A 15,778-nucleotide genomic window follows, 5' to 3' on the forward strand; every position below is an offset into this window, starting at 1 on the left:
AAATTTCTCTTAGATTGATGGAAAATCCGAAACGTCCAAGATGAGCTGGGCAAAACTCGTGTGATCATGAAACGGTCGGGGGGGGGGATCTTTTATACCATACTATAACAATTGTTGTGTCGTCCAGCCTGCATCTGCGCCTTGCGTTATTTTGCTCTCTGTTTTCGCTTCTCGTCTATGCCAAACGGTCGTACAACGCAGGAACGGGCCATTCGCCGAGCGCGGTGTGCTCTTGTATCCCCTCCGTATCTATGGCTTCCACACATTTTTTGAGCTATTCAAGGTCCCGGCCGCAGGGGCACTGATCCTGATTTCTCTGGTGTACAAGTGCAACAAAGACAGCGCGGCAAGGCACCAATGCAAGCGAGCCCGCCAACAGCATAGTGTGCAGGACAGTATGTTGTTCTGCCGGGTGGCCGGGTGAGTAAGTGTGACAGGCTTATTTTGTTCCCTGCTTTCTCTCACGAGTCAAGAATAGAGCTTTCCAAAAGATCGACGGGTCCGCGGTGCAAGAGGACGATCAACGCTCGCTCGATATCGACGTAATAGCACCAGCGCAGTCAACAGACACCCTGATTTTTCCGGGCCCTCGCGGAACATCTTGCTCCGGGTCTTTCGCCCCCATTGCGCCCGATATGAGGAGCACTGGCTAGGTAGAAGTAGAGGTAACACCGAATGCGTGAGAGATGCAGGCCGGTTGATCGAGAACCATGCGAGATGTTATCTGGCTGTGGTCGCGGAAGCGTCGGGGCCTCAGGATTGAGATTTGGGGGGGAGGCAAATCGCTAGTACTTTACGAGCCTTGAACAAGGCTATCGTCCTCACCTGTCATTCCACGAGTGAATCAGCCAGTAGACGACTTATTCTCAATCTTTGCATCGTGTCGAAGCTTCTCTTGGCTTCATGCATCTCGCCACGAAATATGAAGCGACCCAAATACAAGCGAGGTAAGGAAAAGACGTTTTCCGATAATGGATGGATGCAACGTTGAGGTGCATACACCGTCTCACTGACTACGTCTATTCTGCAAGGTCGACTTTCGCCCTCTTCCTCTCCACACACATTGCGCATCCGCCACTTCGGTCTCCAGCTGCCGCAAATTGTGGCCAAACCAAACTCCCCAGGCGTGGGGTCCCGGTCAACCCCCAATGCTTTTCTCTATGTGCGAGGAATATCCGGAGACAGCAGACAGCCCACCCAGATCGACATGATTTCCAGGCAATCTATCCGCCTCGCATTTAGCCGGCATATCCTCATTGGTGACTTGCTTCGTATGGATCTTCGGTGGACACTCTGGAATGACTTGAGAATTTCAACCCTCTGTGGGAAATATGGAGAAGATGGCGACTCTGATGTCCTCTTGAGGCGATTGCGAGTGGAGGTCCTGGAGTTACATGAGCATGTCGCTGCTCAACGTCATCTCAAGGGGGTGGCCATGTGGATTTCTCCCACATGAAGGGCTGGCTGAAGGTATAAGGGTGCTTCTTTCCAGCACTCGTAGGCCATTCTCTTTCCCTTCTCGTCCAGGTCAAGCTGTTACCCAGGCACGGGACAAGAACTCGCTGTCAATCCTGGCTTTTGTCGACAGGCTGCTCCCACAATGGCTTCCCACGAGGTCCCCCAGGACTACATCCATGACTCTGACCAGAGCTCTTCCGTTGGAGTCAAGGTTAACGCCACAGAATTTCAAGAAGACATTGGAAGTGTCATAACCTCAAGAAGGGAGCCACCTCCATATGTGAAGTCACTCAGTCCAGAGGAACGAAAGGCTGCAGAGCGGGCGCTTGTTCGAAAAATCGACTTTCGACTGATCCCTATGATTGTCATCATGTTCGTTGATGAGACCTATCCCCAAGGGACAAGTATGTGCGAGGCTGACACGCACTCAGGTATATTCTCAACTACCTCGACCGCAACAATATTGCTGCAGCCAGGCTTGCTGGTCTCGAGGACGAGCTAAAACTTCATGGCACGCAGTACCAGACAGCTGGTATGTATTCTGCTCGGTGACTTCTCGAGGCAATGTCACCTCGGTTCTGACGGATTTTATGCTTCTAGTCAGTATCCTGTTCGTCGGTTACCTCCTGATGCAGATTCCATCCAACCTGTTTCTCAATAAGATCGGCAAGCCCCGTATATACCTACCCACGGCTATGGTTATTTGGGGGACTATCTCCGCCGCAACTGCTGCTGTCAACTCCTTTGGAGGTCTCATCGCCGTTCGATTCTTTCTTGGTTTCGTAGAGGCCTGTTACTTCCCAGGCTGCCTGTACTATCTCAGTTCCTGGTTTACTAGGAAGGAGTTGGGTTTCAGGACAGCGCTGTTGTACTCGGGGTCTCTTATCTCGGGTGCCTTTTCGGGCCTGATTGCCGCAGGCATCACCAAGAATATGGATGGAACCGCGGGCTTGCGAGCATGGAGATGGTTATTCATCATTGAAGGCTGCGTCACCATTCTGGTCGCGTTACTGGCCATCTTCATCCTGCCCAACTTCCCACGAACGACGCCCTGGCTGAGCGCACAAGAGAAGGAGCTGGCCGTATGGCGTCTCGAGGAGGATATCGGGGAGGACGATTGGGTGGGTGCGGAGCAACAGACTTTTTGGCACGGTTTCAAGCTCGCCGTCAAGGATATCAAGATGTGGATTATGGTGAGTCTTTTGTCCAAAAGCGGTCTGTTTGTCTTGCCTCTTGGTTTCTAACCCGACTGGTCTAGATGCTCATGCTGTTCTGTATCGTCGCGTCCGGCTCGGTGACCAACTTCTTCCCGACTGTCGTCCAGACGCTTGGATATGGCGACATTGCCTCGCTACTGCTCACCGCACCACCCTACGTGCTCTGCGTCATCACGGCCTTCTTCAACGCCTGGCACGCCGACCGCACCGGCGAACGCTTCTTCCACGTCACCTTGCCGCTCTACGTGGCCGTGGCATCGTTCATCCTCGCCGCCGCGACCACGGCAACCGCTCCGCGCTATCTCGCAATGATGCTCATGGTGCCCGGCGTGTACACGGGCTACGTCGTGGCGCTCGGCTGGATCAGCAACACGATGCCACGGCCACCAGCCAAGCGCGCCGCCGCCCTCGCTGCCATCAACGCCGTCAGCAACACCTCGTCCATCTACGCGAGCTACATGTTCCCCAAGAGCGACGGGCCGCGTTACGTCCTGGCCATGAGCGTCTGCTCCGCCACGGCCTTTATCGCCATCTGTGCCGCCACCGTGCTCCGGATCATCTTGGCAAGGCTGAACCGCAAGCTGGACCGCGGCGAGTGGGTCGAAGGAGCTGTCAATTCTCCCGCTGCCACTGCCGCCGCCAGAGATGGCAAAGACGTCGTGGGCGGTTCAGTCCTTGTTCAAGAAGGCGCGGTGCCCGCCGAGGCTGCTGCAAGAGGGTTCCGCTTCTTGTTGTAAGGCGTCTATAACGTTCGTTTCCTAGCCGAGCATAGCGGTTAAGATCATGGTGACGGTGAAGTGGTCTCACTGCTTCACTGACTCGACTCGACCGTGTTTTAAAACCGTAGTCGAGGTGTGTATGGATCGACAGATGGCATTGATATAGATATATATCTCCATTATTCATACAACGTCAACGCTAGACATAGACTACTTTAGACTTGAGAAATCAAAATTGGATCTAAATCTTACAAGTCTATGATTCAAACCTCAACACATACGAGTAAGGACATACAAGTACATGCCTTTTGTCCGCGAGGCTCACTGATGCTCACCGATGAGACATGACGCCAGACGATATGCCACCACCGACGGTTGACTCGGGCGATCGAATCCCATGGCTCATGGTTTATGGTTTATGGTTCATGACCCGTGGTTGGATCTCCTTGTAATCTCCTCGCCAGGCTCTCCTCGGACGAGTGAACCCGGAGACCCACACGTACCTACATAGGTACATATGTATGGAAGCCGGATCCTGAGTTCTGAGTTCTGACATCTGACTTCTTGGACCTCTGGGGAATACTTCGCACCTCCAACTCGAGGCTTCCAAACAACTTACAAGTACATTGCTTTCTTTACATGGATGTATATTTGTATGTAAGTTGGAGGCACGGAGGCAAGGCTGAACACATACATACATACGTAGGTGGTAAATCGACGACGACGACGACGTTGGACTGAGCTCTCACCGCTCTCATTCCCACGGTGTTACATATACCGACAGTGATATGTGGAATCCCGTCGAGGCAATCGAACCGTGGGAGGACTTCGACCTCGCAAGCCTCACCCGGCGATATCGTCAGTCTCTAGATGCGGACACAAGTCTAACCAGTACTGTGGAAGCCACCGAAGAAGCTGGCCACACGGTGATTTGCGACGAAACAGCACTCAACATAGTCCTTGGGAGCACAAATATCAGCATGGTATCTCGCGCTCTCCCTGGGTCATTGTTCCTCTCTACCGGATCCCGAATCATGGGAGACCCTACTGTACGGCCTGATTGGGGGGTTGGGGATGCCAGCATCCATTGTCCACATCCAAGGGGTATTTGTCCAGCGCTCGTCTGCGCAGACACCAAGGTGGGCTGGGACGTTGAGCGTGCGATACGCGTAGTAGGTAATGGTGGCTATGAAGATCGCCCCGACACTCACTTGGTCCGACCTTTTGAACAATTGCAGCACTATTGTACTGTATACCGTACGCGATATGGGTTTATCCTGACCAACGAATTTCTGGTCCTTATTCGGCTGAAACTCTCACCACCAGCATCCAAGCAGAGGCGTTTTCGGCCACGGAGGCAGACCGTGGCAGAAAACCATCGACGAGTACTGTCGGACACATCCACTGGTACCAATGTATCGGAAGTTTCGGAAACGTTTAGTACAATATCTTTCCAACCAAAGCCACAAGATGAGGACGTGGGTGCATTAGAGGTGAAGATAGTCCCGTGGGATCATGGTAGCTCGCGGGAGACGATTAACATCAATCTTTACTTCTTGGCTCGCATGGCAAGTGAAAGCCGAGAGCTATCCCACCACTATGAGCCGCTCAATATCGACGTCGAAGTTCCGGGAAAAGAGAAACGCAAGAGGCTAGACGACAGCACTGAGCAATCGTCTGGGCGGGGTTCGAGGAAGCCGTGAGCGTTGTAAACTGTCAAGATACAATGCAGCCTGCTGTTCGAAGCAGCAAGGGCAGAAGCACCCGGCGAGGAGAAGTCGGCGTTGACAATATCATCGATCAATGACATCGTTTCATCTCAGCATAGAGTTGTTCCCGGTCCATTACTCTCACCTGCCTCGCATCCCCTGAGAGCGAAGGCGAGCAGAAAAGGGTCCAGAAAAATTGTCGCGTGTCTAAATTTTCAAGCCAGGCACTGGGTAAAAGTGCGAGGGTAGACCTCTTGGTAGAGTGTGTTGTTGGCTGCTGAGGGCAAACAAGGCTAAGTTGTTCGATGACAACACCCGTGGAGTCGACAAGCGACGCGATCTTGCAGCCCATTGATGTAATACTGTTGCCTTTCACTTCGGAACAAGATGCTGAGACAAACTGGTCAAGATGATTCGCCATGGTTATTGTCCATGCGGCTGGCCGTTCAGTTGATGCTGGTTCCAAGAATGGGAGTATTGAAGAAAGTGAGGGGAAGAATGGTCCTGTAGCGCGTTAGCCATACACCTAAAGAACGACTTTGAGAGAGAACAAACCATCGTCCATCATCCTCGCAGACAGAATGATCAGTGCAAGCTCGGTCGCTAATAGACTGCGAGGAATACTAGAAGATAGTACTTTGCGGGTGTCCTCCTCCGTCATCCCTAGCAGTTGTTTGAAATGATCGAATAAGTGAGCAGACTTTGCCCTGAGAGGGTATCAGCATCAAATTGAAATATCGCACTGGATGCCTCCTCACATGTCAAGAACACAGATTCGAATGATGTCACATTCGACGTCTGCTGCATGTTTGAGCGATCGCAACCGGACCATACCGATCATCGCGCAGGGTCGCTCCCGCGTGAAGGTATACGCTCGACTAAAGTCGTGTAGGACGATGTCATGTGGTGATTTTGGCAGGCTAAAACAATCAAATTTGATGTCGCCATGAAGGATCCCAAGTGCATGAGCAGCCGTTACCTTTGTCAGGCGCTCTTCCAGTACACTCACATACCACCTCTCCTCAAGCGGAGATAAGTCCAGTTTCGCAAGCTCAGCCTGTAATATTTCAACATACGGTGCAAAGTCACCGACGTCACGTCCTGAATACAGATGCCGACCTCTAAGTTCGGTCGTTAGAACGTCAAACACAATGCCGTGGCGAAAGGACGTCCCGCAAAACCTCCGATCGAGACGGGAGGGAGAGACTTCGAAGGTTCCATGATATCGCCGGAAGAAAAATTGTTGATGTGCAGGGAGGAATTTTCGCATCCTTTCATATGCCCTTGTTTCTAGGGCAAAGGGGCTGACATCGTGTCGTACTTTCTGCAGGCTCGGCTTTCGTCTCCAGAGGCGTAATGCTTGTGCTCTTGCCTCCTGATCTGAGTATGGCCTAAACTTTCGCATGTTTAGCCAATGGTGCTACTCAAAGTCGACGAGAATAGTACTAACTAGTTTTATAGCATAGAGCCTGTTTTCTCTTCTTGCAAGTCATACTTGCGCGGGCGCTCCTGGCGCGGGATAATTCAAAGGGCGAACCATTTCCAACGAGCCATCATCGAACTGCAGAGGCTCTGTGTCAACATCGATCGTCCAAGTTCTGTCGGAGATGCCCTGGAAATCGGCGAGGAATTCCTCTTCCCACGGGAGAGAGCCATCGAGCACAACCCTTTTTCGAGGGTGTTCCTGAGGTGAAGGAGGGATTAGAGGAAGTTTTCGTTTGTAGACCGCTTCCTGCATTGGTAGTAGTTTTTAGTCGGAGGGTAACCAAGTTTGGAGGTGCGAGGAACGCGGAAAGGGGCATTGGCGTGTTGCAGCGACTACAGAGCGAAGGGATACATACGGGGTACTTCACCGTAACATCTATCCAGTCACGTGACCGCGCATCTGGTGAACCTGCGGCTCTTCAGTGGCAGCTTACACAAGGACCAGGGAGACTAACTGCAGATTTCATTCCGAAGACAGCTTCAATCGGTTGCATAACCGCTTCCCCATATGCTGCTGCCAGTCGAGCGAATCACCGAACCCTCAACGAGATGCATCTGTCAGGTGAGGGAACAGCGCCAGAAGAACCTCCCTGCAAAGACAAGAAATACCGTTGCAGTGTCTCACACAAGCGAGGGCACAGCAAATTAGCCCTACAAGTTACAAGTACCGAGGACCTGGTGCAAGTAGGAGACGGTGAGACCGCAGCGGGTTTTCGGTGTCCGGCTGGGTTCGTCACCCTATCAGTCACGATCATTGACAAACGAGAAGAAGAGGTTAGCCACAGCCACAGGGTATTGGCAGGAAACAGACGAAAGGTGATAACGCCAATGCCAGTGACAGTCACCGGGCTACAAGTAGATATGGCTGTGCACAGTACTTGTACAGCTCGTATACTGCTGCCTCGTACTCGTATACATCTGCTTAGCCTTGTCTACCAGGGCGGAGCGTTCCGGGGCGGGCCCTTATTTCTAAAGCTCTCCTTTCTCCCCAGCCCTCTTCGTTCCTTCGCCCGTTCTTATTCGTCGCCAATAGGACATGCTAGGCGCAGATAATTGGCATCTGCATTCCACGTGCGTCAATGAAGGGAAACTGATAGAAGCCCACATGGCATGCTCGCTAAGAAGAGCCTGAATAGGATTCGCGAAAATCGCGCTGGTGCCGTGAACGAGTCTTGGATCCGTCTCAGTCCTCGACGGCCACCTCCGTACCCCGTGTATAGCCCGGACAAGGCTCAGCAAGGCTGCCCTGCCTCACTCAGACAGAGCGCAAGGTGAGCGCAACGCTGCTATCAAACAGAACAATCTCCTGAACTAGTGGCTTTCCCACCTGTCCATCCGTCCGTCTGATGTTGTCCACCAACTCATCCACTCTCGGGAGCCGCCGCATGCTTGCTTGACCGCTTGTTTTGGCTTCTCTGGCGCACGTGGCTGGTTCTACCACAAAATAGCTCAGTGTGGCGTGATCTGGCCCAGTTGTGAAGCTGGGCGAGATCTGTGTACCAGAAAAGACCTTGAAGCTGGCACTTCAGGCAGTTCAAGCCACCATGGAACGTGGCGAGATATGTGGACAACAGTTCAAGTATTTCTTACAAATCCAAGTACTGTCTCTGCTGGTTGAGGTACTCCGCCGGTCACCACTGGTGGGGGCCTCTACCAAGGCTGTAGCATTGGATGGAGGCATTCGGTGAAGACCTAGTGCATTGAACGCCAACAACGTTATCTGGACATGCTCATGGTTGTGGATAAAGCAACTCCATGGCGGTAGATCGTAGTGTGACTGCGCCTCCGTTACATTCGCTTGTTCCCAAGAAGCCGAAAGAGAGAGACGTTCTGGGCGTTTGAAGGCGACACGTTCACTGAATGATCGACTTGAATCCATTGTATGCTTGCTCCATGTCGAATGCCAAATCCCGCGCCTGCTCCTCGCTAAGCTCCTCTGAGGTCTTCATCTGGTTGAGAGTGATCAGCCACTGGATGATCTTGCCACGATGGTCAAAGTCTTGCTCTGTGACTTTGTTCACCGACTGGATAACGTCTGATAGAAGCGGGTGCAAGGCAGTCTTCGAGACCATGTTCAACCGTAGCGCGTCAAGGAACGTGATGAAATTCTCGGTCGCGACCAAGATCAAGCTGCCCGAAAGATTGCCTTGCGGTGCTGTAGATCCAGGAGCAGCCTTGGCCACAGTTATCGTTTCCACACTGGACAGACCGATTTTTAAACGTTCTTTGGCGCGGGGACACTCGATGTCCCACTTCTGTGTGAATGTATCCAGGTCTCCAAACTCTCGTGCGACACTTTCGTCGCTCAATATTGATCGATACTGCTTGAGCAGTTTCGAACACATGTCCGAGTATTCCGTCTCTGGTAGCGCATCTTTTATATATGCTTTTTCCAGTCCGTCGATAGTGCGGATGATGCTGTAGATCTCGGCTAGGGAGTCGATCAGATCACGTTCGGCAGACGAGTCGGCGAGTTTGACTTCTTCGTCGAGGTTGATCCGCGCGGACAGAGTGTTTGCTGGATAAGCATAGGGAGTGGGAGCGTAGGCTAGACTGCGGCCTGGAGGGTTGCTGTACATTATCTTATGTCGCACCAGCGACAAAGTAGTTGTGCAGGAAGCAGGTATGGTAGAAACGGACGAAGACGAAGACCACGAGGCTGACCTCGAGATGCGCCTGAACAACTAAGAGGCTGTGAGGGGGAGGATTGGGCGCATGCGGGGAAACACCGGCAAAACCTCGGCTTGGCATAATTTTTCCTTAACCTGCAATTGATTTCGCCAAATTGACTCTCTCGTTAGACGACACAAGATCTGGTGTTGCAAGGAATACCTAACACTCGTAGCCTTCATCATGGGCAAGCAGACAAAGGCTACGAAAAAGTTCGAGAAGAACCGCCTCAAAGACACGATCGAACGACGGAAAGAATTTGCCAAAGTCAAACAGCGGCACCAGCAAAAAGAGAAAAAGAAACAAAAAGCTGCGCTGAGGTCAAAAGACGAGGATGAGAAAGCGGAGTCGGATCTTGAGGTCGGAGACAATGGAGCCGAGGCTATGAACGAGGACGACTTCTTCCAGGACGCCGTTGATATACCAGAGCACGAGACTCAGTCTCTGAAGAACAAGGGCGGAAAACGGAAAAGAGAAAAGACCACTGACGAGCCCTCGGATCTTGACGACGATGGCTCGGAAGATGAGTCTGGGGACCACAAAACTCAATTAGCTGCATTGGCCGAGAAAGACCCTGAGTTCTATAAATACCTGCAGGAAAATGATGCAGAGTTGCTAGAATTCGACGCAGACGATGATCTTGCAGCAGTTGATGACCTGAGTGAAGAGGAGCCCCCAACAAAAAAGCAAAAGACAAAAGGGTCCCAGAAAGACGACCCCGAGACAGCGGGTGATGTTACTCTCGCAATGGTAAAGAAGTGGAAAACCTCCTTGGCCGAACAATTCTCCATAAGAGCTCTCAGACAAGTGGTGCTGGCTTGCCGCGCTGCGGCGCATGCGGACGACGAAGACGACAAAGTCTTCAGATACAATATTTCGAGTCCAGAGGTGTACCACGAGGTTCTCATAACGGCACTCAAGCAGGTCCCCCAAGTGTTGTCACACCATCTTCCAGTCAAGGAGTCCGCTGGCGGCAAGTTGCGCATACCGACAGATTCGCCCAAGTTCAAGACTCTTGCACCATTGATCAAATCACACGCCTCCTCTCTACATTACTTGCTCAAGAATTTATCCGATACGAAGACATTGAGGTTGACGCTCGAGTCCTTCGAGCCACTCCTCCCGTACCTCCTCCAGTTTCGCAAATTTTTGAAGGTTCTTACGAAAGCTGTCGCATCTGTTTGGTCCGATAATTCCTCTGATGAAGCAACAAGAATCACCGCTTTCCTTGTTATTCGCCGATTAATGGTCATAGGTGACGCTGGGATACGCGAGGCTGTCTTGAAGGCGACGTATGAGGGCGTTGTTAAGGGCAGCCGAAACACAACAGTTCACACCCTTGCAGGAATCAACTTGATGAAAAACTCGGCAGCAGAAATTTGGGGTATCGACCAAAAGGTCAGCTACACTACAGGCTTCACGTTCATCCGCCAACTTGCCATTCACCTTCGGGGCAATATCACCAAACCGACCAAGGATTCATACAAGACAATATACAACTGGCAATTTGTTCACTCTCTTGACTTCTGGTCTCGGGTACTGTCCAGTCACTGCAACTCGCTTTTGGAAGCACAGAATGGCAAACCCTCCCAGCTACGTCCTCTCATCTACCCCGTGGTGCAGGTCACTCTTGGCGCTTTGAGGTTGATACCGACCTCCACATACTTTCCTCTTCGGTTCCAACTGATGCGGTCATTGCTTCGTATCTCACAGGCTACCGAAACATACATACCCTTGTCGGCGGCTCTTTTAGAGGTCTTAAATTCGGCAGAGATGAAGAAACCTGCAAAAGCTTCCACACTGCGTCCTTTGGATTTTGCATCGAACATCAGGGCCCCATCATCCCTTCTGAAAACGAAAGTGTACCAAGATGGTGTCGGCGAACAGGTTGTAGAGTTACTGTCCGAATTCCTTGTGCTGTGGACGAAGAGCATTGCATATCCCGAGCTTCAGTTGCCAGTCGTCATTATGTTGAAGCGGTGGCTCAAAACAGCTTCAAAGCCCACCGGAAACAAGAATGGCAAGCTCAATCAGGCACTTCTTGTGCTGGTCCAAAAGTCGGAGGCCAATGCTAAATGGATCGAGGAAAGGAGGATCGACGTCAACTTCTCGCCCAAGGATCGGACGGAGGTGGAAGCGTTTTTGAAAGACGTGCAATGGCAGGACACTCCTCTAGGGGCATTCGTTGTCTCGCAGAGAAAGTTGCGGGAAGAGAGAAGAAAGGTATTGGAGCAGGGGAGAAAGGAGCAAGAACGACGAAAGGCTGCAGAGGAAGAAGCTGCGGACAGTGATATTGAGATTGCTTGATGGGCACTAGGCGAATAGAGTGCAGTAGAGGAAGTTGTGCATAGAACCCCACAAGTCCATGATGGCGCTGGAACCTGGCCGGCTGATGATGCTTCACTAGAATGGAATACTCGAAGGGTTGGAAGTTTGATATGGAGTATTGGGCTAATGATGATGGACTTGACCTTCACAAACAATAGCACCAGGTTTTCCAATGGGCTGCAACTAGATTCCATTACCCCTATGGCAATCAAGGAACGAGGCAGCTGTTCTCTTCTATTCACCCCAATCTCTGTATGTCCAGCATCCCTTCCACATACTTCCCACCTATCTGTGGCATCCAGGGGTTTCTGCCCTTGTCCAACCTCATGCCTCTTCTGCTCCGCAGCCTTGTTGGGACCCTGCTTCATAGGGTAGGAGCCTTGAGCTTCGTCTTGACCACCCTCTGCACCGCCCTGCTCAGCCGGCTCCTACACTAGTAGTGTCTTGGGAGACATGACCCGTGGCTCTTGTCTCGTATATGTTCTTATCTTGAGAAGCCCAGATTGGGGGTTGGTCTTTGCCACGTTTGAGGCGTTGGGTGCATCACCTTCCGTGGTGGTGGCCGCGATCGAGTGATTGTAAGGGGCTGTATAGGGTATAGAGTGAGTCGAATGTCTCAATGGACAGAGCCGTATCTTCGGGTGGCGGCGCTCACTGAATTTCTTCTGTCGGGTCTGTCCAGGTGCCAGGCGCAGGTGAGGCGCTGGCAGGTCATGTGCCACCCTTGGAAGCGAGGAAAGGGTCTACATGTTAGCAACTAGGGATGCCCAGTACTTTGTGCTTGTAGATGGGAGTAACCTGTGTGTTAGCAATACCCACGACACCCACGACTTGTCTTCAAACAGCCCGAACGAGATCGTCTTCTGGACCGTCACTCTCTTCATTGCAGTCAGGATGATGATCACCTGCCACCATCGTCGGCTCTGGAAGTACCAAAGGAATCCACGCTTCAGCGCTGGTTGCATGCCCATATCTAGATGAGATCAAGAAGCGACAGGTACAAAGTGGCGGGAGCTAGATCCGGGGGGCGCAACGAAGTCGAGTGGAGCACAAGTGCCGAATGCTAATGAAACGTCGACCACGCATCTCGTGGACTCTTTGTCGACCGGGCTCCCTCGCCTCGGTTGGTCTGCTGGTATTGCACGAGGCGCACAAAGCTGAGGCAGCAGAGGCATTATCTGAGCAAACACGAGCTTACCACGTCGGCCGACACGAGGTCCCGAGACTCTGAGGTGAAGCTCCCAAGCCTGCGCCCCCAATAACCAAAACGGAAATGAGTTGTGCCTGAGCTGTTGAAACATCAGGTGATGTTTACCGATCGCCATTGCTCTTCTCGCATAAGCTCGTCCCGCCCGGAAAGTCTCATCATGCGTTACCGAAGGAGGGTGACATGGATTCTGTGTGTACCAGGTACTTCGTATCTTGCAGCTCAAAGGCTTGGTTCGTAGCTCTTTGTGGCTCCTGACGCTGGGGCGACGTCACCGCCAGCCGTATCGCTTCGTTGTCCAATTTTCTCATTTGTGCTCACTGCCTCACTGTGATATCGACGATTCACTGGTGAAATCGATCGCTGTGACTGAATATAAACCAGGACATCCTCCCTCCCTGCGGCAGATTGTACCTCTACCAAAACATTTTCGAAAATCAAACTTGAACATACACCTTGGCAAATATATCAAGGCTGTCTCACTATGGGTGACCCAGGCAGAAGCTTCAGCACCCAGATTCACCACGACTTCCAAGGCAAATGGGGCATCAAGCGCCGCCGCAGTCGAGCACTGAGCTTCAGACTCCCCGATCGCTTCGACATCGGGACTACTCTGAGTGTAAGTGCCGCTGGTCCATTGCTGCCTCAAGAGTTCAGGCCATTTCTAACCTCTCCCGTACAGGAGTACTGGGCTGGCCTGGCCATTGAAGAAGAAAGCGATGGAGCACTCAAGATTGGAATTGCAATCCATGACGGAACGTATGGCATCGACTTCGCTGTCCACCGTATATCCCTGGACCCCGAGGAAGAGCGTGAGGGGAGCGGAGATGGGGATTGGATTGCAGACCACGTCGTTGAGGAGCTATCCAACTACCGGAGGCAACACGAGTGCAAAATTCTTGGTGTCGGCGTCATTGGCGACGTTCACGCGAAGAGCCCGAATTTGTGCTCGAGGCTGTGGTCCGAGTTGGACATTGTGCCCATGTTGGTCACGTCCAACCCACTTGTCCAAGCTGGCAACCCGCGGGCAAGAGCTCAACGAGTGGACGAGGTTGCCGACTCGGCAGCAAGGAAGTGTCTTGCGTAAGTTATAGCCCTCTCACCGCCGGCGACTCAGCGATAACTTTGGTCAGGCTATATGCTCCAACAAAGCAACCGCGTTTGTCGATTAGCTTCCAGAACCAGGTCGAGGTCGATCTAGGTGGAACTATTCAGCTCACCACCATTGACGACTACAAAGCATCCGTCCGGGAGCCGACCTGGCGCGCTGTGCAGAAACACATCCAAGATGTGGTCGACCGCAAACTCAGAGTTGTTTTCTTCAGCGCGACACCTCAGGGAGGCGGAGTTGCCTTGATGCGGCACGCTTTGCTCCGATTCCTGAGACTCTACAATGTGAATGTCGAGTGGTACGTCCTGACCCTATCTCTTCTGTTGACGAGCGCCGTTCTTACCATGGATTTTATCTAGGTTTGTGCCCAAACCCAGACCCGACGTTTTCCGAATCACCAAAACAAACCACAATATCCTACAGGGCGCTGTACCTCCCGAAATCCGAACAACGGATGAGCAGTTGATCAAGATCAAAGAGTGGATCGTTGACAATGCGGAACGATATTGGCTCGGCGAAGGAGGACCACTTCTTGCGCCCAAGGATGGTGGTGCGGATGTCATCATCATCGACGACCCTCAGATGCCTGAACTCATCCCCATTGCCAAAAAGATGGCGCCAGACCGACCGATCATCTTCCGATGCCATATCGAAGTCAGAGACGACCTAGTACTTGAGAACGGAAGTGCCGCACAGCATGTTTGGCGCAATATGTGGTCAAGCATTCAACACGCCGACGTCTTTCTGAGCCATCCGGTTCGGTCATTTGTTCCCCCTGATGTTCGCAAAGAGACCTTGGGCTGGCTCCCGGCAACCACCGACTGGTGAGTATCTTATCGAGCACTGAACTTTTTTGACAAATCTGACCGATACAATCTAGGCTTGACGGTCTCAACAAACACATGGACGACTGGGATTTGCAATATTACTTGCACGTTCTCCGGCAAGTTTGTCAAGCTCAGAGCCTTCCGCAGCTTGCATACCCAGCACGGGGATACTTCACACAAGTTGCGCGGTTTGACCCTTCCAAGGGAATTCCCGATGTCATCAGGAGCTACGCCAAATTCCGCAATATGGTGCAAGACAGACCTTTGGAGCAAATCCACCAGTTGGTGCTCTGTGGACATGGTTCTGTGGACGACCCTGACGCGACGCTGATCTACGAGCAGACCATGGACTTGATTCTCACCGAATTTCCCGATCTGGTCGAAGATATCATTGTCGTGCGGCTGGGCCCAAGTGACCAGATCTTGAACGCCATCATGTCACTTTGCACTGTCGCCCTCCAGCTATCAACCCGCGAAGGATTCGAGGTCAAGGTATCAGAGGCCTTGCACAAGGTAAATCATCTGTGGTGTGCTATTCTGGAGTGTTGCTAACATGCCGATAGGGAAAACCAATCATTGCGACCCTCGCTGGAGGCATTCCACTTCAAGTCGAAGACGGTAAGAGCGGTTACCTTGTCCAACGTGGCGACCACGACGCCGTTGCGAAGCATCTATACAATCTGGTCAATGACAGGGAACTGTATGGTCGCATGAGCGAGTACGCGCGGACACATGTCAGTGACGAAGTGCACACGGTTGGAAACGCCCTCAGCTGGATGTACCTCGCTTCAAGCGTTGCGGGCGGAAAGTCATTCCAACCAAACGAGAGATGGATCAACGATTTGGCCCGGGAAGCAGCTGGAGAGCCATACAAAGATGACGAGCCGCAGTTACCACGACACCTCTCCACCTGATGGACGAGTCGATGTTCTGGGGATGGGCGGGCGTTACGGGCGTGCCTTTTAATTTTCCCTTTATCATCTCCTCACTCATTCAACTTTCACGTTCTGAGACAGAATGCAACAATTTCCTCATTTCGCCAACCGG

General features: G+C 52.1%; 6 protein-coding genes across 6 annotated transcripts; 4 read left to right on the forward strand and 2 right to left on the reverse strand.

Annotated features, from left to right (window-relative positions):
• Positions 1–1,600: 1,600 nt before the first annotated feature.
• Positions 1,601–3,412, forward strand: Z517_00258 (uncharacterized protein; the record flags this gene model as incomplete). Its single annotated transcript, XM_013433224.1, has 4 exons — positions 1,601–1,830; positions 1,890–1,990; positions 2,059–2,651; positions 2,717–3,412. 4 exons carry the CDS (start codon positions 1,601–1,603, stop codon positions 3,410–3,412), a joined length of 1,620 nt encoding a protein of 539 aa, XP_013288678.1.
• Positions 3,413–4,182: 770 nt separating this feature from the next.
• On the forward strand, positions 4,183–5,097 carry Z517_00259 (uncharacterized protein; the record flags this gene model as incomplete). Its single annotated transcript, XM_013433225.1, has 1 exon — positions 4,183–5,097. The coding sequence occupies one exon, from the start codon at positions 4,183–4,185 to the stop codon at positions 5,095–5,097; it is 915 nt and encodes a 304-aa protein (XP_013288679.1).
• Positions 5,098–5,629: 532 nt separating this feature from the next.
• On the reverse strand, positions 5,630–6,841 carry Z517_00260 (uncharacterized protein; the record flags this gene model as incomplete). The annotated part of the gene is made up of 3 exons (XM_013433226.1): positions 5,630–5,810; positions 5,862–6,499; positions 6,599–6,841. The coding sequence occupies 3 exons, from the start codon at positions 6,839–6,841 to the stop codon at positions 5,630–5,632; spliced, it is 1,062 nt and encodes a 353-aa protein (XP_013288680.1).
• Positions 6,842–8,441: 1,600 nt separating this feature from the next.
• Positions 8,442–9,167, reverse strand: Z517_00261 (uncharacterized protein; the record flags this gene model as incomplete). The annotated part of the gene is made up of 1 exon (XM_013433227.1): positions 8,442–9,167. The coding sequence occupies one exon, from the start codon at positions 9,165–9,167 to the stop codon at positions 8,442–8,444; it is 726 nt and encodes a 241-aa protein (XP_013288681.1).
• Positions 9,168–9,441: 274 nt separating this feature from the next.
• Positions 9,442–11,565, forward strand: Z517_00262 (uncharacterized protein; the record flags this gene model as incomplete). Its single annotated transcript, XM_013433228.1, has 1 exon — positions 9,442–11,565. The coding sequence occupies one exon, from the start codon at positions 9,442–9,444 to the stop codon at positions 11,563–11,565; it is 2,124 nt and encodes a 707-aa protein (XP_013288682.1).
• Positions 11,566–13,277: 1,712 nt separating this feature from the next.
• Positions 13,278–15,645, forward strand: Z517_00263 (uncharacterized protein; the record flags this gene model as incomplete). Its single annotated transcript, XM_013433229.1, has 6 exons — positions 13,278–13,412; positions 13,476–13,876; positions 13,927–14,202; positions 14,264–14,728; positions 14,785–15,244; positions 15,295–15,645. The coding sequence occupies 6 exons, from the start codon at positions 13,278–13,280 to the stop codon at positions 15,643–15,645; spliced, it is 2,088 nt and encodes a 695-aa protein (XP_013288683.1).
• Between the last annotated feature and the right edge of the window lie 133 nt (positions 15,646–15,778).

The sequence above is a fragment of the Fonsecaea pedrosoi genome (genome assembly GCF_000835455.1).
Source record: "Fonsecaea pedrosoi CBS 271.37 unplaced genomic scaffold supercont1.1, whole genome shotgun sequence".
Taxonomy (NCBI): Eukaryota; Fungi; Ascomycota; class Eurotiomycetes; order Chaetothyriales; family Herpotrichiellaceae; genus Fonsecaea; species Fonsecaea pedrosoi.